Source organism: Mustela nivalis (assembly GCF_964662115.1).
Source record: "Mustela nivalis genome assembly, chromosome: 7".
Classification (NCBI taxonomy): domain Eukaryota; kingdom Metazoa; phylum Chordata; class Mammalia; order Carnivora; family Mustelidae; genus Mustela; species Mustela nivalis.
In genome coordinates, this window is record NC_139026.1 from 110,284,132 (window position 1) to 110,307,593 (window position 23,462).

At 48.1% G+C, this 23,462-nt stretch overlaps 1 protein-coding gene and 1 pseudogene across 33 annotated transcripts in view; one reads left to right on the plus strand and one right to left on the minus strand.

Moving 5' to 3' along the window:
- CACNA1C (calcium voltage-gated channel subunit alpha1 C) overlaps positions 1-18,938 on the plus strand; it is a 737,989-nt gene extending 719,051 nt beyond the window's left edge. For all 32 annotated transcript variants that reach the window (XM_082741042.1, XM_082741039.1, XM_082741047.1 and 29 more), the window contains 6 exons: positions 220-572; positions 3,492-3,620; positions 6,980-7,086; positions 7,374-7,477; positions 9,306-9,641; positions 11,300-18,938. In XM_082741042.1, coding sequence (XP_082597168.1) covers positions 220-572; positions 3,492-3,620; positions 6,980-7,086; positions 7,374-7,477; positions 9,306-9,641; positions 11,300-11,602 — 1,332 coding nt within the window. In that variant the 3' untranslated portion in view covers positions 11,603-18,938. The remainder of the gene's footprint in view (positions 1-219; positions 573-3,491; positions 3,621-6,979; positions 7,087-7,373; positions 7,478-9,305; positions 9,642-11,299) is intronic.
- On the minus strand, positions 4,010-6,348 carry LOC309868862 (thymocyte nuclear protein 1 pseudogene; annotated as a pseudogene). Its single transcript has 2 exons — positions 6,211-6,348; positions 4,010-5,044 (listed from the first exon to the last, which is right to left on the minus strand). The product of its transcript is annotated as a thymocyte nuclear protein 1 pseudogene (transcript).
- Positions 18,939-23,462: the final 4,524 nt, after the last annotated feature.

Below are 23,462 nucleotides of genomic sequence, written 5' to 3' on the forward strand. Positions count from 1 at the left end.
CCCTCACCCGTCCCCCAGCAGAGTCAGAGGGGACTGTCCAGGTCCCTCCCTCTCCGGCTTCCAGGCCACATGGATGAGGAGTTCCCCGTGGGCCGCGTGTCGCTGCCCAGCGTGGCTGCACTCTCTGGAAGGCGGACAGCCTTCCGTGGCTTGGCCTAGAGAAGGAGAGGTAGCCGACAGGGCTTTCTCCTCCATCCACCCCTCCCGTCTCGCCTACAGAGGGCCGGTGGCCTGTTCGGCAACCACGTCAGCTACTACCAAAGTGACGGCCGGAGCGCCTTCCCCCAGACCTTCACCACCCAGCGCCCACTGCACATCAACAAGGCGGCTAACAGCCAAGGCGACACCGAGTCGCCATCCCACGAGAAACTGGTGGACTCCACTTTCACCCCCAGCAGCTACTCATCCACTGGCTCCAACGCCAACATCAACAATGCCAACAACACTGCCCTGGGCCGCTTCCCCCGCCCCACTGGCTACCCCAGCGCAGTCAGCACCGTGGAGGGCCACGGGCCCCCCTTGTCTCCTGCCGTCCGGGTACAGGAGGCCGCATGGAAGCTCAGCTCCAAGAGGTAAGCAGGAGGGTGGGGCACCAGGGCCCATGCACAGGGGCCCCACATGCTCCAGCCCTGAGTAGATGGGGGATGGAGTCTGGCCCACAGGCCTACCACTCACCCCCTCGAGCAGGGCTGGAGGCTGCGGCCCCAGACCCCATCAAGAGATAGGCCAGTGCTGCCTCCCATTCTTGCCATTGGTTACATGTGGCAGCCACACCTGGGGAAGGCAGCACAGCCCCAATGGCTATCTAGTGTCCTGACCACACCTCTGGACAGAGCCTCTTGTGCTCTTTCTGTTACCCAGGCAGAGGAGCCCAGACCCCTGACCCCCAGCATCCTGGCAACACAACAGACTGTTCCCCCAGCCTTTCCCACATCTGCACAAGCCTGGCCTTTGACTTAGCTGGGATGAGACTGGAGCTACCACGTCTTCTTCACACCCTTCTCCACCCTCTTGGGAGGAACACTTTGGTGGTGGGAGGCCCTTCACCATAGCTCTTGCCCACTCTGCCACAGTGCGGGATCGTTCCTGGTAGTTTGCTCTCCCACTGCCTGATGCATGCTTTTCTCCCTACCTTCTGCTCCTTGGGGCTCTGGGATCCATTGTTATGGTATACCATAACATATGGTATACCAGGGTGATAAGCACGTGGTATACCACGTGCTCTGGGCCTCCAGAAACACAGCATGGGCCTAAAGGATCTCCTCCCTATTTCTGTCAACAGCTCTGGGTTTCCAAAGCCAGGTGGGAGAGGACTTGCCTCCCCGCCACCGTGCCCCCTCACCCTTAGTGGACAGCACCCCCACCACAGCAGGCCGGGCAGATCACCCACATACCATGTTCTTGGGCAAATCTCTCAGGCTCACGACCTTAGAAAATAATCACGATGTGTGAGCATCTTTCTGGACAAGTGTCCTGAAGCTTCTTTCATCTAAGGAGCCTGCCTATCTGCCCCCCAGTTTTCACTTCCCTTCTTAACACCCACTTTCAAGTGGCCCCGTGGACACCTTTGTGGCCTGGGCCTTTAACAGTGTCTGATAACAGCCAAGTCTGATTGGCCATCAGTCTACCTCACTGCATGGAAGAATGGCTGGTGAACCCACTCAAAAGCAATGTCGGGTGAGTCTTTCTACTCAAGAGATGTCTACCGAGGCCTTCTATACACAGTACAGCATGCCAGCTCTGGATTTTATATGCTGACCTGAAAGGTTAGCTTTGCACAGGGGAGTATCAGAGTTCAAATGGCTGGCCCATGTGTGTCTCAGCAGCCCCTCCCTTTCCCGAAAACCTCCTACAACTCAGGTACTCAGTCCTAGTGTCACGTTCTCCCTTGCTCCCCTTATCCAAACCTCTTCTTTAGGAAGGTTCATTGGGTCCATCCTTAGCATCTCAGGGTGAGCTAATACCTCCTTCAGAGCATATTTTTCTCTGAAAACTTGTTCTGTATTAAATGAAGGGAGAGTGGAGGTAGGGAGAAACATCAGGGGATTTTCCTCCTCTCCCCACAGGCACCTCTGTCCCTAAACTGTGGTGTGCGGCCTCCCCCAAGGCCTAGCCCATAGCAAATGCTCCCCAAATACTGGCTCCCTCCTTCCCAGCACAGTGGGAAAAGTGACCCTCAAGGCAGTAAGCTTCAGCTTGGTGAGGACGAACAAGTCAAGCAAAGTTGCAGCTCTGGGGTCTCAGCCTTCGTGCCACAGCTCAAGGCTAAGTGCCGGGGCTCCAGGACCAGCCTTGCTCTTGCTGGGATGGGCCAGCATGTCTTGCACACAGTGGCCCCCAGGAAGTGGTGTTGTCTGCCTGCCGCCATTCTCCGTCTCCAGCTCATCTCATTATGCCTCCTCCCAGCGCCTTTCACTCCCCTCTCTTCCCACCCCATCCACATTCCATCTGTCCTTACCACAGCATGGGCCATCCCTGGTTAGGGCCTGCTCCCGAGAAGCGGGTAGGTACCCGGGAGGGTAGCTTCCTGAGTTGCCCCAGCTCACAGGCCCCGGTCAGATCGGGGTGCTGATCCAGCACTCAGCCCTGAGAGAATTAACTGAGCTCTTGCCCTCATGTCTTCTTGGGTTTGGGGGTAAAGCGGGTTCCGTCATTCAGGATCTATAGGAAGAAAGACTGAGGGAAGTATTGAGAGGCACAGACAGGAGCTAAGGCACAGGCCAGGCACAGGCCAGAGCTAAGAAGACGCCAGTCCGGAGGGTGAGCAGAATCATCCGGGACACACCCAGTAGGGGAGGGTCTGAGGGTCTCAAGCTCAGCAGGGACTCAGGCTCACTGCCCAGGAGAGCAAACCCGTCAGCGTGAGGCTTCTTGTCCGTACTGTCACTCTAAGGAACCCATGTCAAACCCAAATGCATGGCAAACTGTGACCCCAGGAACTTCCTGGCTCTGCCCAACCAGCACCCAAAGGCCTGGCTCTCTTTAGCAGAGGGAGAGGACAGCCCTCTCAGGACCCACCCCAACCTGTACAGAGCAGCCTAGGCCCCTGTTCTAAAAGCTGCTCCTTCCCACCTTTCAAAACCACATCTCATCTGTTACTTCATTTGTTACTCATGACGAGCTTCTGAGTCAAGCAGGGCCTACACTACTCCAGTTTTATTGAGAGGGATAGAGGCATGGGGGTAGGGGGGCAGTGACTCATGCCAGAGGGCAACTGAACTGGGGTCAGAACTGAGACCTCCTTGGGTCCCAGCCCAGAGCTGCTTGTTCTGCACGGACTCCTGATCTGGATCTTACTGTTTCCCTGGCTCTGCTGCTGTGTCAGCAACTATGGGAGGAAGAGGCCACAGCGGTTGTGCGTGCATGAGTGGGCACGTGTGTGTGTGTGTTCACTGTGTGAGTGCGTGTGTGTGGTGTGTGATGCCTTGCCTGCTGAGGGAACGATGAGGTTCGCAGCTTCTGACTTCGTTTCTCCCCCTTGGACGCTTCAGGTGCCACTCCCGGGAGAGCCAGATCGCCATGGTGTGTCAGGAGGAGGTCTCTCAGGACGAGACCTATGAGGTGAAGCTGAGCGAGGACACAGAGTACTGCAGCGAGCCCAGCCTGATCTCTACAGAGCTGTGAGTGCTGCTGCCCTCGCCGCACGCCAGCTTCTGGGGGTGAAGGGTAGCTCCCTTAGAATCCCTCCTCTGGGCAGGACTTGCAGAAGGGGAGACCAAACATAAGAAGAATGCCTGCAAAGCGCCTGTCACCTCATGAGGGACATGGATGCATGCCCCACCCACACCCACACACGTACAGACGTATACACACACACATATACACACACGGTCCCTGGATTAGTTTGACCTTTCCTCATGATATGGTGCTTTCGAGAAGACTTCAAAACATTGTCTCATAAACTTTTTTTTAACTGAAACCAACTGTCATAAATATATTTTATAGTGAGACTCAGTACACACACACACACACACACACACACACACACACGCGCGCGCGCGCGCGCGCGCACCTGTTAGCAAATAAATGTTCATGAAACTACTTATAATAAAGCCAGCAGAGGGCACTGTTGGCAAACAGTGGCTGAGATTTTGTCAGTGCTGGAATTTTTGAGAAGGGTTTTTTAACTGCAAGTCGAGACCCATTAGAAGGCTGTGACATTTACTTAATTATGGTCACCACTTTTTTTTATATTAATGTTTTGTTGAAAAAGGTACATGAAAAACACCCATGTACACAGCCCCAGGTGGACATAACAAGCAAGCCTCCTCATACCTTCTTCTGTCTTACAAAAGCTTGACTTCTCTGGAGTCTTGTCTTGCCCATTCCAGCAACGGTGTCCCAGTTCACTTGGTTCCTTTTCCTGCAGCCTCAAAATAAAATCAAACTCCTCTCGGGTCAGGGGCTGAATGGAGAGCCTCTGGCAAGTGGAGAGAGCCCTATTTTTTAAGGGACCTCCCGGGGCTTTGTGAGCTTGGGGATGGGTTTTGAGCTCAGGCACCAGGGTCATGAAATAACTTCATCATCTGAACAAACCATACATTGACCTTGAGCCATTTGGGGTTGTCTTCTTTGCTGGATGGATCATAATGGGAATTATTTTTCTCAAACTGTGTGTGGTCTGAGGAAGCCTCCCTCACAAGCTTCCCAAGTCCTTTGAGGCCTGGTTCTTCACAGTTGCTCTGTTAGAAGCCTTCCTCCTCCCACTTCAGGGTCCCAGGAAGTTCTGGGGCTGGGAGTTGCGAAGGTCATCCCAGTATACTGTCTGCTCAGCTGGGCTCTAAGATCCCCAGCCCTGAACTTCACCTCTACACTTTTGTCTAGTGGGCTAGTAACTGCTTAGATTCTTCCCACCGTTTTTAGAGGCTGAAGCCTCCTGAGGGCTGGAGTTATCCACTTGAGTTGATGCCCCCACTGGGTTCTCAGTATTGGTACGTCTTCCTACTAGTCCCTTCTTGTCCGGCCCAGCAGGCTCGACAGCCCCAGTCAGCCTCTTCCATGGTCTAGGCATGGTTTCCCTGCAGGGCCTGAAGAGCAGAGGATTCTGGAATTAACCGAGACGTATGAGAGGCAACTCTGTGTCTACCCCCAGAGTCCTCCCCGCAGGGTCCAGAAGGCCAGGCCGTGATAAGCGCTTTAAAAGACAGAGCAGCATAATACAGAATAGCATAAGTTAGAATAAGGCAATAGATAATCGTGTATCCAATGTCACAGAGGTATTATTTAGTGAAATATTTGTTTAATTGTCTACATATGTGGGTGTGTATGTGTGTGTGTATGCGTGTGTGTATTCAGTCTCATAAAATGTATTTCTTCAAAAAGCTTAAGGTGCATTGTTTTAGAAGCTTTCCTAAAAGCACCTTCTAATAAGGAAGGACCAGCCCCTCAGCGTTTTGATTTTTAGAGACTCCAAATATTTACATGGCCACATACCCTAGAAATCAGGGAAAACATATGCTTCCATCCATTTTGGTTCTTGTGCATCCAGGCACTCTGCTAGATCGTGACTAAACCAGTCTCGGCACTCAAAGATATTTTACAAACCAGTAATTGTCTCAGATGAGGAAAAAAACATGGAGATGTTCACTCACAGAGTGATACAAGCAATGAAAGGGACGGACCTTCAGAGGAGGTAAAGGTCAGAGTGACCATAACAGACTCCTGGCTCAAGATCCAACAGAAACTGGGTCTTCAAGAGTGGGTACAGTTTGGAGAAGAAGAAAATGCAATAAGGAAAGCTTACCACGTTGAAAATGAAAGGAAAGGTTTAGAGGTTCTCTGGTCAGAAATTTTCCTGCATGTGTACCAAGGGTCGAAGCCAGTATGCTCGAAGCAGGGAAGGCTGCACATTCTCTGTCCTCAAAGCATGTGGAGTCACACCAGGGACAGAGTCCGGGGCCTCATCTGTAGAATGAAGGGGTTAGAAAGCCTTGGTCTTCTTGGCCTGCAGGCTATTCCTCCTGCAGACTGTGAAAGCAATTTAGCAGATTGCAACTGACATTATTTAGTGAAATAGACTAGACTAAAGTAGAATAGAAACCACCAGAGGACAAGGCATGCAAAAAAGGTTAAGTATGGTTCATGAAGTTGAGTTCTATTAGGTGTGTATGTAAATGGGATGATGTCCGGTCTCTTTCTCACGGTGAATCCCATCCAGAATGACTACTCATCCAGTCACTGGGTAGACAGATGCCCCTGAAGGCCCCTTACAGCTCTGCTCTCCATTGACTGGCTGACTGGAAGTTTGTCCTTACATAGCTGTTGAAGTGTCTTGATGATGAAGGTGGGCAGGCAGGGAGAAATTAGGGACAGGGGAGAGAAGTTCGAGCTGAAGTCGGGAGTGGTCATGGTAAAATAGCATCCACATATGGAAACAGAGGAGCCTAGGCTCTTCCTGGAAAGACTCCTGTGGACCTAAAATTTTTTGCCAACTTGCTCACCAACTTTGACTCAAGAGTGTCTCTACTGCCATAAATCAGAAATGTGAGGCTTCTGAGCCGACAGAAGCTGGAAACTTCTGTGACAGGAGGAGCCTGGGGTGCTGGGAGCTGGGGTGGTGAGTTCCTGCTGCCCACTTCCCAAACCTTTATGGAAGCACAAAGCAGGGGTTTCCTTCATTAAGGAAAAAAGCAAACTGGGGCCCCTGGGTGGCTCAGTCATTAAGGGTCTGCGTTCAGCTCAGGTCATGATACCAGGGTCATGGGATCGAGTCCCATATTGGGCTTCCTGCTCAGCGGGAAGCCTCCTTCTCTCCCCACCCCACCCCCTTTTGTGTTCCGTCTCTCTCACTCTCTCTCTCTGCCTCTGTCAAATAAATAAATCAAATCTTTAAAAAGAAAAAGAAAGAAAGAAAGAATGAACGAAAGAAAAGAAGGAAGAAAAGAAAAGAAAAAAGCAAACTGACTTTAGGGGGTGGCACTGTCCTTATAGGGTGGCCCTTCCTGACCCCACAAATAAGCCCCAGAGTTCTCTGTTCCAGGCTCTCCTATCAGGATGATGAAAACCGGCAATTAACACAGCCTGAGGAGGACAAGAGAGACATCCGGCAATCTCCAAAGAGGGGTTTCCTCCGCTCTGCCTCACTAGGTAAATACTCACACCTCTCTCTCTCCAGGTGTGACGGGCCAGGGACTCAGGTGATTGGCTGCAACAGCCCCATGCAGGGGCTGGGAAGATTTCCCGAGCAGTGAGACGGGATTCCCAGGGCAGGGCTTGCAGAGATGGGACGTATCCACATGCTGTGGGAGGCAAATGGTAGGGAGGAGGTTACTCCAGGCCACTCACACCGCTCCTTGTACCCCTCAGAGTCTGAGCCTCACAGAACTAGGTCCCCTTTCCTGGTGCTGATCACAGTTCTTTGGCTGGCTTTGCAGGTCGAAGGGCCTCCTTCCACCTGGAATGTCTGAAGCGACAGAAGAATCAAGGCGGAGACATCTCTCAGAAGACAGTCCTGCCCTTGCATCTGGTTCATCATCAGGTAGCCCAGACTTTCAGAGGCATCACTGGGCAGCACCCGGCAGGCTACACAGCCCCCCATGATTGTAGCAAATCTCAAGACCCCACTCAGTCCTCCCTGTCTTGGATCCTAGCCCCTGGCCCTAACAGCCCCAAAAGAGGGGGCTCGTCCATGCCAGTGAGAACCTTAACAAGGTCTGTCGTTTCAGGAGGGGGGACACCTAGGAAATACTGGTGAGAAGGAGCTCCTCACATGGTCCAGAAGGATCAGCAGCTCTAGGATTCTGTCTGACCTTTCTTCCTACAATGGCACAGACCTTCCCTCCACAGACATCAGCACCTAGAGTTGCAAGATACCTGGATATCTGGATATAGAAAAGATCAAAGAATCTGCCAGTGACATGATCAGGAAAACAAGTCCAGAGAAATCTGATAGTTGAAATAGCTCTTGGCATGGCCGACTCCAGCTGAGCCAGTGATATCCAAGTCATCTGCATCTAACATATTCTCAGTATCTGAGAACAAATGGAAGCCCCAAAGAATCAAAGGCCAGTCCTTTATCTCTAGGAAAATTAGGGTCCAAATTTCCCAAAGTTTTTTCCTCTCCAAATGTATACTCCCTCACCACACGCCTATGAATTAGATGATTTTTTTTTAATACCCAAAGACACTCAACTGCCAATCAAAGCTTATAATAGGTGTAAGATGGCCAGTGTGGCTCAACTAAGCTGATATTATTTCAGCTCAAAGTATTCACCGTTTTGCTTAGCTTTTGTGGCATGGCCAGCATACAGGTGATTCCTACTGGGCTTTCTGGAATATTGAGCACAGCCTTATACTTCCCTCAGATCTCCAGGGAACGAGGGACTCCAGGTTGGGGTCCATCAAGAGCTGAGGGCAGAGGAGGCTGACAGGCTGGTTGGGATGGAAGGAGGGGGGACACTGGGTGTGCTCTTTTCTATCATTAAAGATTTCTAAAAGTTCATTTCACCCATGTGTTCTTATCATGCTGCGGTCAAGAACCTCTTCTTTATTTACACTCCCCCCCCCCACTTCGTGCATTTCCACTGCCCCCACCAACCCATGCTGCAGCGTTCCGGCCCTCTACCTACCAGCTGGACTCTCCTACCGTCCAGTGCCACCCTCCGGCGGACACTAGCTCAGAGCTGGTCGTTGTGTCCTGCCCCAGCCTCAGGATTTTCAAGCATAGTGGGGGCCTAAGGACACAGTGTATAAATGGTTTAATCACAATACAGTGTAAGATTCGAAAAGCAGTAAAATTTTTTTAATTAAAATTTTTTTAAAAAATTAAAAAAAAAAAAAAAGCTCAGTTCAGAGAGGTGTTGAGTTGAAGATCAGCAGGACATGGTTCATGGCCTGATTAAGGGTAAAAATTAAAACTAAGTACGGGTTGTCTTCATCTTTGTGGCGCATGGTGTCCTTGTCCACAGACCTTATGTCAAGCACACAAGACAGAGGGGGCATCAGTGTCCTGGTTTCACAGACGACGAGGGCAGCATTCTTTCTAGACTACTGATGAGAAACCTAAAAGCCAGAGGATTGGCAGCTGCCGGTGATAGGGCCGGCGCTGAGAAGGGGACACTCTTGATTCCACTGCATCCCAGCTTTCCGAATTTAGAGAAGAAAGCGATCCCTTCAGACTGGCACGTTCACAAAATCTATTTTGGGGTGGCGGAAGCGAACGCAGCGTCTCAGGAAGGCGATGCGCGCGGGCTCTGGCAGGGTGGAACCCGCGGGGATTGGGGAGGCGGGGGCGGCGGTGGGCAGAAGCTGCTCAGAAAGCAGAGGCCCGCCCTTCCCGGTAATTCGTGCTCTTTGTGTGTCCACAGGCATTGGCAGTGGCGGGCCTGAGCCCCCTCCTCCAGAGAAGCCATTCCCCGAGCACGTTCCCCAGGCCGTGCGCCACGCCCCCAGCCACACCCGGCAGTCAAGGCTGGCCCCCGCAGCCCATCCCCACCCTGCGGCTGGAGGGGGCCGAGTCCAGCGAGAAACTCAACAGCAGCTTCCCGACCATCCACTGCAGCTCCTGGTCAGGGGAGCCCGCGCCCTGCGGTGGGGGCAGCAGCGCCCTGCGGAGAGCCCGGCCGGTGTCCCTCACTGTGCCCAGCCAGGCTGGGGCCCGGGGCCGGCCGTTCTACGGCAGTGCCAGCAGCCTGGTGGGAGCGGTAAGTGACCCTGGACCGCCTGGCTGGCGGGGGAGGGAAAAGCCCAGGGCAGCCCTGGGGGACTTCGCAGGAACAACTGGGACGGGAGTCTCTGGTCCTTTCTCCAGTGGAGTGCATGTCAACTCTCTTGGCCAGAAAGACTCTCACTCCCAGGACGGAGGGCATGGTGTGCAGAAAATTGTGATCACACAAGATGCTAGAGGCTTCTGCTTGGGTAGGGCCTGCACAGAGAGAAAATTCAGGATCTGTGGTGCTCCAGCCTGGGACGCATTAGAATAACGTGGGATGCTTTGGAAACCTAGGACACAGTAAATGGGTATTTTTTAAAGCCCTTCAATGATCCTAATGCACAGCCAGGGTTGAGAATCACTATTCTAGAACAAGAATGCTTCCAGGTCCTCTATTCTCTGCCCTGGCCAGAGCATCTGGCCAATGTGTTCCTGGCACCACATTTTAGCAGACTTCAACAAATTAGAACAAGTCCAAAGGGACACAACAAAGGGTTGGCAAGGTCCCTAGAAGCGATCTTATATGAGTCCTGGTCGAGGGAGTCAGGAAAGCAATCAGGGAGTGAAGATGGCTTAGGAGGCCACTGTAGAAGATGGCTTAGGAGGACCTCTATCATAAGTTCCCTCATGTCCTAGGCAGGGGATGTCAAGTGCAGGATTGGAGCGACAGATCAACCTGACAATCAGGCAGATTTCAGATTCCATAATGAGGAGGGTTTTCCCATAAAGGAGTGAGCCCACCATCACCTTGGTTATCCCCATTCAGTTGACAAATCCCAAATGAGTGCCGACCAGGTACAGGCACTGTTGTAGGTGTGGAAAACAATTGAGAAACAATTTCTGCTCTCAAGAGCCCATGCCAGGATGAGGAGAGACAGATCACAAATAAACATGAATGTAGTGTGTCCCACAGGGTGAGATCTCTGAAGAAAGCTTAAGCAGGACAGGAAATAAAGAGTGATGGGAGCAGGACAAATGGCCCTGGGAGAAAGGCATTCCAGGCTTCATTATTAATCCCCTGCCCTTGGCTCAGTAGCTGGTTTCCCCAGAGCCAGTCACTAAAGCAGCCACTAGGAAGGAGGGAGCAGCCCTGGGACCTTGGGCTGGCCCTTTGGATCTGGAGCAAAGACAGGTGCAGACATGGTGTTTTGCACACATCCTACACCAGGATCCTCACCCCCACGAAAGCAGTCAGCCAGCAGTGGGCAAGGGGCACAAGTTAACAGTTTCCCCAAAGGAGAGTAAAGATTTCTGGGCAAAAATAATATGGGGGCACTAAGGTGCCAGAGAGGAGAAAATATAGGGCAGGCCGGGTTCTGCCTCGGCAGCACCCCTTTGGCCACTCTGTGAGCCAAATTTTCAGGTATTTGACAACAGTTTTTGAGTATCCCAGCCAAAACAGCTCTCCTCCAGCCTACACACCCCTGATTCCTTGGACAATGTTCCAGGCCACCTCCCTTCTGGGAGCACCCCTCCCCAACTCACCCCTCCCCACCCTCCCACGCCCACATGCGCTGGCGTGGGTGCGCACACTCCCTTCCCAAAGTTCCCAGTCACAGGCCCCTTGCTCCAGCCCACAAGGAAATAGTTGACTTCCAGGAATAACGTTCCTCTTTGGTTCTTCTTCATTGCCCCCTCTCCCCACTTCAGGTCTTGATTTCAGAAGGACTGGGGCAGTTTGCTCAAGATCCCAAGTTTATCGAGGTCACAACCCAGGAGCTGGCTGACGCATGTGACATGACCATAGAGGAGATGGAGAACGCCGCTGACAACATCCTCAGTGGGGGCACCCAGCAGAGCCCCAACGGCACCCTACTACCTTTTGTTAACTGCAGGGACCCAGGGCAGGACAGAGCGGGGGGCCAAGAGGGCGAGAGCTGCACTGGGGCTCGGGCATGTCGGAAGAGCGAGGAGGAGCGCCAGGACAGCAGAGCCCACGCCGGCAGCCTGTAGTTGCTAGGGCTGGGGAGACGCTGGGTTTTTTATTTGTTTCAATGTTCCTAATGGGTTCGTTTCAGAAGTGCCTCACTGTTCTCGTGACCTGGAGTTAACCGGAACAGCGTCTTCATTCATTTCGTTGGGACAAGACGCAGAGTTGGGTGGTGTGCAGAGTCTGTTTTCCGAGGGGAAAGAAGGCAGCAACCCCAGTTAGTGCTGTGTCCACAGAGGTAGAGTGGTGAGGAGGAGTGGAAGGATCAGGGAGAGAGAGAAAGAGAAGAGACGCCTGCCCTCCCCTCCGGGCATGAAGGAGAACCTCAGCTTCCTGCGGTAGCCCTCACCAAAAGGACCCTATGTCAAACGGGTGTCTTTCAACTTTGCTTGTAAAAAAAAAAAAAAAAAAAAATCATTTTGCACATATTCTGTATGAGCCTCACTGTCTCCATAGAGCCAGGGCCCTGTGGATTTGCAGAAGGAAGAAGGGTGTGACTTCAGCGAGGACCCAGCAGCGTCCTGGAGAGTGAAGAGTGAAGCAAGAGGCGGCGGCAGGAGTTCAGGAACCCCAACGGGGAGAGGAGTGCCACCAGCGGGTGGCAGCCTCAAGGCCAAGGCTCGGTGGCCACCGCCTCCCCCCCACCCACCCGTCTGTGTCAATATCCCGGTACCTGCACAGGCCCACCGAGCTCCAGACCTGCAGCTAGGCCTACTTCGGGCGAGGGGGCGCTGGCACCGCCTGCCAGGGAAGGAGCAGCCCGCCCTTGACGAGACGAGGTGGTGCTGAGCTTCTGTTGAGCGCTCTTTTGTTTTGCGGTTTGACGTTTTTCTTGATAGCATGTTGCAGTTTTGGTTTTTTGTTTTTGGGAGGGGTTTGTTTGTTTGTTTTGGTTTCATTTTAATTTTGTTTTCCCAGGGGGAGGGGAGGAAGAAGTGTTTAAAAAGCTTTGTAGCCACCCACCTTACTGTTTTCACCTTTGCAACTGTAAATCGGGTTTGGTTTTACTGATTATTTAAACGGTTGTGGTTTTCTTTTCCTACGGTAGGTTCAGTGGAGGCGCCGTAGACAAGTTTTACCAGCCATTGTGTTATGCGCAATAATGTGTTATAATTTCTGTAGGTAGTAACAAAAATTTTTTTGGTTTGGTTTTATAATTTAAAGGTAATGCACTTGATATGGTCTTGCACATATGGGTGATTGAGTTGGGTTCTTTTTAATGCGGGGTGTATTTCCGGGTGCCAGAGAGAGGAAGCTTGGATGAGAGAGTCTGAGTGTGTGTGTTTGTGTGTGTGTGGTGGGTTGTCTGGGCACCTGTCATCTGTGTGTATGTACACCTACACAGTACGCCCATGCGTGAATGAGTGTGTAGCTCCCCCTTTCTGGTCTAACTGTGGGGAGATCTGAATCTGGGGCCATTTGAAAGCAAAAACAAACCACTGTCTCTGCTTCTGAAATGGGAATCAGTAACTCTTTGCATTTTCTGTCCCACAAGATATGCAAAAACAATGCAATAATATTCATTTTAAAAATACAATTGTGCGTTGTGTTGGCATTAAAACTGTATTTTAAAAAAACACACACAGAGAAATTTAAGGGAAAAACTCAAGAAGGCATTTTGCTTCGATATATTCCGTGTAATGTTTTATTGCATTGATAATGTTTCTGTTGAAGAAACTGTTATACTTGAATTCAGGTCAGTTTCAGTATTTTACAAATATTTTTTTAAAACTGAATTGCAATTGTGCCAAGCGAATATAATGAATTGAATTAAGTTTGTTTTTGAATTCACTTCTTGTATATTTTGCTGCATGTAAGTAAATCATTTTGTATTTGGAGTGTATTTGGACAAGCTTTACCCTTGAACTCTGAAGTGCTTTTCTATATGTGGTTGGGGGAAAGGGAACGGATATTCTTTTAATTTGTACAATGAGCAAAAGCATCACCAGTGTAAATCATTATTCTGCGATCCACAAACAGGTTTGGACATTATTGTTTTGCATATCTTGTGTTCGCTTCTGTTTCCCTCCATTTTTCCAAAACTATATGATAAGTATATTCATACTACGCCTTGCTTTGAGAGACCAGGACATGTCTTATTCCTGTCTTCATTCTATCCACTCTGCTCCAGTTCTCTGATTTGGACTTTGTCTAGGGGCAGTCCTGCACCATGAGCATCAACATCCCCCACAGGAGAGGTGGCTGGCTTTTCTGTCCACTTCCACAAACTTTCCTCAGTGGTTTCCTCAGAAAAGCGTACACTGACTGAGAGGATGGAACTAGAGTCGGGCTGCCTAGAGGGCAGGGAACCCTCCCTCTGGCAAGTGCTCTTCCCAAGCTCAGACAGCAGGGGCCAGAGAACAGCCACCAGGTAAAACCTTTGTCCATCCAAAAGTCAGCTCTGTCTTACTTCCTCTTTTCCTGGCTCTGAAGCAGGATTTCCTCCAGATCTATCCTAGTGTGTGTGGCAGCCATGGAGGGGACCAGGACCAGGGAGGATCCATTAGAGGGTCACAGTGATAGTGGAACTAGAGACTCTGTGGGAGCATCTCTTATACCTGGTTACATTTGCCTAGAACATCAGCTTATCAGTGCTGTTTCCTTCAGATAGATTCAACAATGATGGTTGAAAAGGAAGTCATTTGGGGAAAACAGACCCAAACATTCATCCAGGATTTAACCAGAATTTAACCAGACTGGAATGTCTTCCATTCCCGGTGCACTCTCAGCCCTTATGTGAGCAACCTAGGAATTAAAGTTGGGGAAAGTCTATTCCCCAGTGAAGTCGAGTCTCACTTTCAAGGACTGATCCATAAAAAAGTGGAGAAACATGCCAGATACTCCCAGGTTAACTTACTACAATCGAAAAGCAGGAGGGTTTCTTCCTGTTTCTCCAAGCCCAACCCATCCAAACCTTCCTGGTTTCTTTTCAGTGCCATGAAGGCATTCTTGAGTATCCTCTGTCCAGTTTCCCAAGATGTGTACTAGTGTGCTGCTAAGATTTTAGTTGTGATGGAGAGGGGAGCCCTTTTGGATTGATTATCTGGTTCTTGCTGTACATTTGGTCCCTGGATAGGAATTTGGACTCTTAACTGACCACACACACACACCCAACACACTCACACACTCACTCAATCTTCATGCTGCTTTCTTTTTCCTTTTGGGCTTGTCTTCTGCATCACCAGATCTCATTGGCCAGTGGCATGGGCAACCCCTAGAGCCCTGCCTGTGTGTGGCCCCTTGCCCTTCACCACTCACATTTACAGGGTCCCTACTTCTTCCTAGCCAGCTCTGTCAGAAGACCGGCTAGCCTTGCACCCTACAAGGACAATGTCAGCAGTGACAGGAGCACCTGGCCCCATGCGACTGGGAAGGAAAGGAGTTTCAGACGGAGGTTCCCTGTGTAGGGTGATGGGTCTTTCTGGCCTGACCTCATGACTGACTGGAAGAGGACTGACATAGGAGACCTGTCATCATGCAGACTGGAAAAATCCATCATGAAATCATGAACCTCCTCCACAGTGTATTAAGTGACGTCTACCCCCCATCTAAAGCAGAACTTTGCCCATGACTATCAAATCTTCTGAGAACCCTTGAGCGGCAAGAGAAAGCAGCCAATGGCTGAGGACCAACAGGACTTGAAGAAATGCCGTGTAAGTTCTGGGGGTTGATAAACATGGTATTTATCTATCCTCTGAATGGCCCAGACTCTTCTATTTCCAAACTTTGGCTTTCTAATAACTAGTGACATGCCTGGCTATTTTAAGCAGAGAGATTCTCAGTTGTCTTCTTTCTGCCTGTTTCTAGAAGTTTCTTTTTGGTCTTGAGGCAAAAAGAGAATTTTTTCCTATATTTTGCTTGTTTCATGAATTTTTCTCTGCTCTGCTTTAGAGGCTATTATAGTCCCCCTGCCCCAAACCTTCTGACTCTGACTAGGAGGTCCAAGGACAAAGGAACAAGGCTTCCTTACCATCTTGATCCTGTGACCCTTCTTCCAAACCTCAGGAGCTTGTCTAGAGTGAAGTTATTTGGTTTCTCACAGCCATTTTCCTTCCAGAACATCTCCTGATCATTCAGCTATATATAGTAAGGCAAACACAGGTGAAGGATACCTTCCAATGCCTGAGAAATAAGAAAACCCTGAAAATGAAGAGTCTGGAAGTCATCAAAAGGGTTTCATCTTTCGTAAAGGTCAAGACATGTAACAAGAAGCTAGTTTAGCCATACAGAATAACCCTGGTAGTCACATTTTTAGCCTCATCAAACCATAATTATAAATGTTGGTAAGGAGGGTGAAGGCATCTTCATCCTGAGGGACCTAGAAAAAATGAAGTATCATTGTCTAAGAGTTAGAAACCATTTAGCAAAGAGGCCAGAAAAGGACAATCTGGTTTCAAGAGGACTTCTTTAAGCCTCAATTTAGTAAAACACGTACTTGCTGATAAGAGTGCAGGCCAGTTCTCTTATTTTAAAGACATGGCTCTGGTCAGGGGAAACTGTTGGCACAGAGGGAACTGCAGGGAAAGTGCAGGCAACGCAAAGGGCATGTCTTGACTCTTGTGCATCTGTTCCTATTTTGTGGAAATGACCAGTACAGAGGAGAGGCTAATGCCTCAGGCATCAACTTCGGAAAAAGAGAAGAATGAAATTTCAATCATTGTTTTACCAGACAAATTAACCTATCTAGCTAGATGGGGAATAGCTGCCACCCTGTTTTTCCTCCCTGCTAGTGTTCTCTCCTCGTATTAGCTGGCAGGCCACCTAAAATCAGCTCCAGCTAGTCAGAAGGCATGATGGGAAACCTAATGTCGCTCACAGTGAAGCTCTTAGTCACCACATCCAGGCTCCGCATCCGCTCCCTCGGAGGAGACTCAAGGAAAAGAGACAAGGGACCACGTCACTACAACAGATATGGGATCATTATCCCCTTCCCCAAGCCATTCTCTCTACTCCAGCCTCCTGCCTGGCCCCCACTTTCTTTCCTCCCCCAGTCCAATCAAAAGAACAGAGGGTTGAAAGGAGTCCAATGTGCAGATTCTTAACAGTTTCTTTGTGAATCTAGTTCTGGTTTTAACTCTTTTTTTTTTTTTTTAAATTTTGAAACAATGAACCATTGCTTTGTAAAGCCAGATACCAATGTAACAGGTGGTTTCTGCCAGACTCCCACATGGTTGGGAGACACTTGAACATCACACATGCACGTACACACTTTCATCCTCATGCACACACAGGCACACACATACACTTCCTTAAGGGACGGGGCTAGTGCTGGGGTTGAGCTCTGCACAAATGAGGTTTCCCTCCCAGAGGGCTGAGTGCTATACAGAGAGACGTGGGGAGTGAAGCAGAGTAACCTCCTGGGGTAGAATTTAGTGTCATCTAACCCTATTATTACTGTGATCTAAATATTATTTATCTGCATTGAGAAATACAACCACTTCTGCAAGCAGACTTCTCCCTCACATGATTTCCAGAGACTTCCTCCAGAGAAGATGCAGTAGTGAAGGCTCTTCATCTCTCCAGTGTACTAGAAAAGCCTTTTGGTTGGTCTCTGGAAGGGAATTAGAGATTGCTAGCAGCATATATTGACCTGAGTTGAACAAATCCATTCAACACTGAAAGTGGAGTCAGAGTCGGGACTTCCACAGAAATCCCCTCTCTCTCTACTGAATTAAGACAAAGACTAGATAATTAAACAAAAGCTTGAAATGTTACATCACCCAAGTCAAATATTCTCCCTTCAGATCACATGCTGTCCTCCTCATAGCTGTGCTCTCTCTGAGGGGACATGCAATGCACCCCACTTTCCAGAATCTACTAGATTTGATCAAATCTACTGATTTGATAAAATCCTACTGTTTTGAAAGAATTCCAGCATGACATTTAATCTCCCATAAATCAGACATTTCCTACAAATTTGCCATCTAAAAATTACTTGTGTACTTCATACATAAGAATGTTTCACCTAGGTCATTATCAAAGAAGTCTCTTGGTGGAAGGGGTTGTACGTCTTAAGGAAGGGTCATTTCGATGTTGAAGAAATACAGAAATGGACAGGATGGTTCTTTTTCTCAGTTCGAGCCTGGAGAACTCTTGTTCTGATGTTCATGGAGCCCTCAAGCGTATAAGCAGAGGGATGAGGAAGATGACAGTGAGCGAGCAACCAGCCTTGGCATTGAGTAACAGCCAAGGCTGGCTGAAGGCTGCAGATCTCAGACACTCTGCCGGAAGTCTCCCCTGAGCCTGTCACTGGGAGGGGAACGAGAAGGCTCCCTTCTATAGAGTCATAGGAAGAACAAAAGAGGAACAGGTCACTGAGTCCTGTTCCAAGCCTCCTCCCCCTAAGATTTCCCAACATGGAGAAATGACATCAAGGCTTAAAAGAAGAAAAAAACTTGGGAAGGAGGGTCGACAGTTGTAAACAAACAACCTTGTGCAAAGGGCTCCTTCATAAGGCCACTCCAGTGACTCAAATGTTACGGGCACTTTTCCGCTTGCACATGTCACACCACCCACACATCAGAGCTGCATCCCATTCTCCCAAATTCGTAATCCACCTCTTGGTTTCTCAACAAGGTTATGCACTACCCCATAGCCACTTCCTGTCCCGCCCAGAATATGTGCTGTTCTCCCAGAGCTTCATGGGAATAAGGTCTAGAACCAAACAGGCCATGGATATCAAAGGCATAAACAAATCTGGACACGTCCATTACGGTAGTAGTCGAGAAAACCTGTGGAGAAACACAAGTTCGTTAAGAAATAGGGTGGCGGGTCCCCAGCTGGTGACGCACTAGAATGTCTATTACTCTCATAATCTGCTTGTTTTATTTTAATACCCTAGAGCTGCCAAGCAGAACTTGGGTCCCCATCAGAGGCTCCAGAAACAGCCCCTCCTCCCTTCTTTCCTCATGTCCTCCTGCTCAGGCCCATCTTCATGCCCCCAAACCAGTCTGTATCATGCTTGCCCTCAGCGCAATGCAGAAAGATGGACAGTCCTCCATCGTCATCCCACTGTCTGTCACCACTCCCACACCCTTGCACACCCCACACCTCCCTCTCCAGGCTCCACGACTTCATGGTCTTACTGTTGTAAATACTATTGTACAGTTTGTAATCATCAAATAATCCCGTTGTCAAAGGCCTCGCCTGCTGCCCTTTCTCGCCCTCGAGAAAGGCCAGGGAATCTAGAAGGGGTAACCTTTCGAGAGGAGCTTCAGGGTCATCTCTGTGTGAGACGCTATGTATATTCCTGTAAGATTGCATTTTTATCTAAGGAATGATGTTATTTAAAAAACAAAAAACAAACAAAAAAAACAAAAACAAAAAACAAGAATTGCAAATAAATTTCTTAACAATGTCTACGCTGGTTTAATTGTATCTTCCCTCTTCCACATCCTTCCTCTTCTTCTGTTTCCTAGAGGTTACAAAAATATGCTGAACTGCCATATTCCCCTCTCAGAGCCTCCAAAGGGGAGGGAGATGGGGAAAAACAGGTGAAATCTGAATCCAGTGATAATCTCTAACCTTTTATCAGCAATTTACCCACCTCTTCCTTCCTTAAAGAAAAATGGTCAAAATTTGACAAGGAGATAGAATAGAAGGAATTGAATGGATAATCTACAAAACAGAAGAACAGATCCCCCCCCACCCAGTATTTGGAAAGGCACAAAATTGGTTTTGAATAACTGAAGGAAAGAAGGGGGAAGGAAGAAAAGGAGGGAGCAGGGAGATAAGATTATGTATATTAAAGTAACTTAAAGACTAAAAATGCCAGGTCCTTTTTTGTTTTGTTTTGTTTTATTATTAAACTGGCTCTGACAAAGCTTCCAGAATAATTCCCTGTGTAAAAATAATTTGTCCCAGAAATCCATGTGTCTTAGTTGAATACAATTAAAACAAGAGAAACCCTCCCACCCTCTCCCCATGGATGATCAAGTCCATTTTAGGAATTACAGGACATCAGCCAACCTCCCTGCTTCTTCAGAGCCCATCCTCCCTACCCTATCACCCAAACCCCGAGCTCTGGAGTCTAAGGTTTCATGAGAAGAACAGAGGGGTGGAAAGGCTGGAGAGAGTAGCCACTGGAGCAGATTGGGAGAGCACACTACCAGGACCTGCCCACAAGGTCACAACCCATCAGTGGATGCAGTCACAATGAAAGTGCCAAAGTTTGCAAATGATACCTTTACCCAGAACCTTTAACTAGAACAGATTCGGGCTTTACCCTAAAATGAAATCACCATCCCTTACATTTTGTATGCTTTGGAGTAAGTAGGAAAAAAGGATGGGAGGGATAGCCCACGGCAGGAATCAAACATAGCCATAGGAGCATGTCACCCGAGGGAGGCATCCCTTCTGCTTTATAAATTGGTGTCAGCTGTTTAGGTCTGGCCTGGTCTGCCAACCCTCTTCCCACACCAGATCTGCTTCTGCCCATTTCTTCCTTTCCACCCCCAAGGAAGATGTGGCTATTGATCTGTTTGGTCAGAGTACTAGATATTAATTGGGCCACAGCTGCTAATGGGCAGGATTACAGCATGGTAAAAAAATAATAATAATAATAAAATTTTAAAAAAATCAGTATCCATACATGACACTGACTTGTACCTTAATTTTCCAGCCTCCATTACAGTAAGCAGATCTAAGTAGTCTTTCTACCAACCTCTATTTCTTTATAATCTTTCTCTTTCCTTGTTTCCATATGGCTTGCCAGTAAGTGGGTTCAGCAGTGTCTCAATATCTTGCTCTTCACAGCGTGTATGGATATATTACCCCAAGAATTAGGCTGTAGAAAGTGGGGGGTGGGGGCAAGAAGACCCTGAATTTACCATGAGCCAATCCAGCCTTCACAGAGCACTATGTTGTACGTGATTAGACATTATTCCATCTAATAAAAGAGTAACACGCATTTTCTAATTGGCTACAATCCAATATATATAGTTTCTGGGGAAATCCCACAAGGGAGAGACAGGGCAGAATTTAGCACTCTTGAGCAGTTTAAATAACATCAAAATTTCTCCTCAAATAGGTTGACCATTTAGCCCAGGTATTTCAATGATGTGACACAATTATAGAATCAGAAAATAGAGTTAAGATATTTGTATGTAATTTTCTGTGTGGCTTAGTTCCCGATACTCAATAAAACCTTCTCCTCGTGTGGCACCTGGGTGGCTCAGTGGGTTAAACCTCTGGCTTCGGGACCACTTGGGGGCCTCTGGCTTCGGCTCAGGTCATGATCTCAGGGACCTGGGATCAAGCCCCACATCGGGTTCTCTGCTTGGCGGGGAGCCTGTTTCCCGCCTTCTCTCTGCCTGCTGCTCTGCCTACTTGTGATCTCTCTCTGTCAAATAAATAAATAAAATCTTAAAAAACAAACAAACAAACAAACAAAAACCTTCTCTCACAACTGACACATGCAGTTCTAATATTAGTGTCTCCTCTCTTTAACTTTGGGAATTATTATCAAAGCATAGTTTCTGATCCGCCCAGCAGAATCACTTGGAATGCTTATTAAAACACAGATTCTTGTTTTACCCCCAAACTTGGTCTTAACCCAAAACTATCAAATCAGGTACTTGGCGGTTGGTACCCATCAATATGCATTTTAGCAGACTCTCCAAGTTGTTCTTATTTAGACCAAATACTGCAAAACACTGGTATCAGATTGATATCTATTAAAATTCAAGTTCCCTGGGAGAGGAGACTTTTTAAGCTTCTTTCACTCCATTACATCCCAGAGGAAACCAAAGGTCTGAGGGTCTAAGTAAAAGATTTGCGAGCAGTTTTTAATGGGAAATGGGAGCAATGGTTGTCAGTCCTGAGGAGAAAGAGCAGAGAAGGGAAGAGAAAGTATGACAAAATGTGCAAGAGCATAACGATTTAGGCAAAAGAACCAGAGGCATAATGAGGCAAGTTTCTACTTCACCCACGCAGGAATTCTTATTTGACTAGGGAAGCGATGAGGTCAGATAAAGCAGGTGATCTAGCTTCCGTTTGAAGGTCCAGCAAGAAATGAAAGATGGCTTGACCTCCTGCACGTGACTTTCATCTTAAACATCTTTTTAAGAAACTGGAAAGACTTCTGAAAATTTCGTTGAGGGTATGGTGGTCCTCAAAGTCAATCTATTGGCAATGAGACTCTCCCAAGTCCTCTCTAGAGCATCTTAAGTTAGAGGAATGCCAGCACTCTACATCCAAAAGTAGACTAATGGGCTGGGACCTGATAGTATGAAGGAAGAGCAAGGAAGAGAAGATTCCTGGGTGTTTGGGGAGATGGTCTTGTGCAATTGCTTGTACTTCAGTCATTCTCTAAACATAGCAGTTGAGTGGCAGTCCCCCTTAGAAATTCCACTTAACAATCTCGAAGTGTCAGGTTTGTTTTCAGGCAAGGAGAGAATTTGAGATATCTCAGAACTAGGGTGGCCCTATAGTATGTTGTCTAAAATTAGGACTTTTGAGAGTAAAGGGTCCTGGTCCCTCAGTTGTCCCAGTCCAACCAAGATATTTGGTCACCCTGGCTAGAATCCAGAAGAGAGTGTAGCCTAGAGACAGACGATGGCGTGTGGATTAGCTGGCACCAGGTAGACGGGCCTCCTTTACCTCCACTCTCGTGCCTAAAGTCAAGTATCCACAAACTGACCTTTTTAAATAAATCAGATTACATCATGTCACTGCTCTCAACTGTCCAGTGCTTTCTCATCACACTTGGATTAAAATCCAAAGACTTTACCATGGTCTATAAAGCCTAAAACATCTGACTTCATCTACCTCTCTGCTTCTCAGACCTCATTTCCCAGCATTGTCTCTGTCCCACTTGCTCACCTTTAGGTATACTGACCTTCTTGTTGTCCATTAAACACACAAAATTTATTCATCCCTTTTCCAGTTATCAACTTATTCTGTTCTGTGATACTGGAACTCAACCTTACAAACATTTCTCCTTTGCCATTGTCCTTTGCCAGCTGGCTCAATGTCAGTACAGTCTTCGTCAATAGAGGGCACTGAAAGGACATGGTAAGGCCATTGCAAAATAAAAGGATTTCCTTTCACAATTTAGTGTGTCGTTTTTAGGCACATAGTGGAGCAGTCTGTAGGAGATGTGGTACTGGTCATCTCAGTAGCCCTTCCAGACAAGCTCTAGCCTGCTAATGCTCTCTAGCAAGTTTCTCCAGCATCCAACAGCCCATGTTTTTGGACCAGTTCTGGCCCATGTCTTCTGGCAAGTTTCCTTAGCACTGGCACACTGTGAGGCAGCCATGCCTCACCAAGTAGGTCTGAATCATCCTTGAAGTGAGTGGTCAGGAGCGTTCTAAGTTCTTTGTTCCTCCTTAAATTACTCTCCCCCGGCACTAGAAATAGCTTTTTTTCCTTCTAGTTTGGTAGTTAACCTCGTTTATGAACTATGATTCTTTATATTAAATTTTTCCTACTCAAATTACTAGCATGGAGTCTGTCTCCTGATTGGACCCTGATATAGAATTGATATGGAGTGGTCTGGGGAGACAGGCTCTCAGAGACAGGATTTGAGAATGAGTTCGGTCATATGTTTGCATCTGAGGGCAGTGCTGAGTTCCTTGCTAGTGGAAATCAGATGATAGGTATCCATGACATCTCAGTTAATTAAATTATCACCTCTGATGAAGTGTTAATTAAAGCAAATACCTTGAGAGCCCAAGTGACTTCTGCACTTATTGTTATGGCAGTAGTAATGACAAGGACTGTGGTGTGAAATTGATTTTCCTGAATATACTGCAGCACATACAGGAAAAAAAAAAAAAAAGCTCAGAATTATAATCTGAGAATCACATAGCTTCCAGGGGCAGTTCTAACATAATATTAATTTCATGTAACCAATTTTGAACACAAATTTAACTATACAGGTGG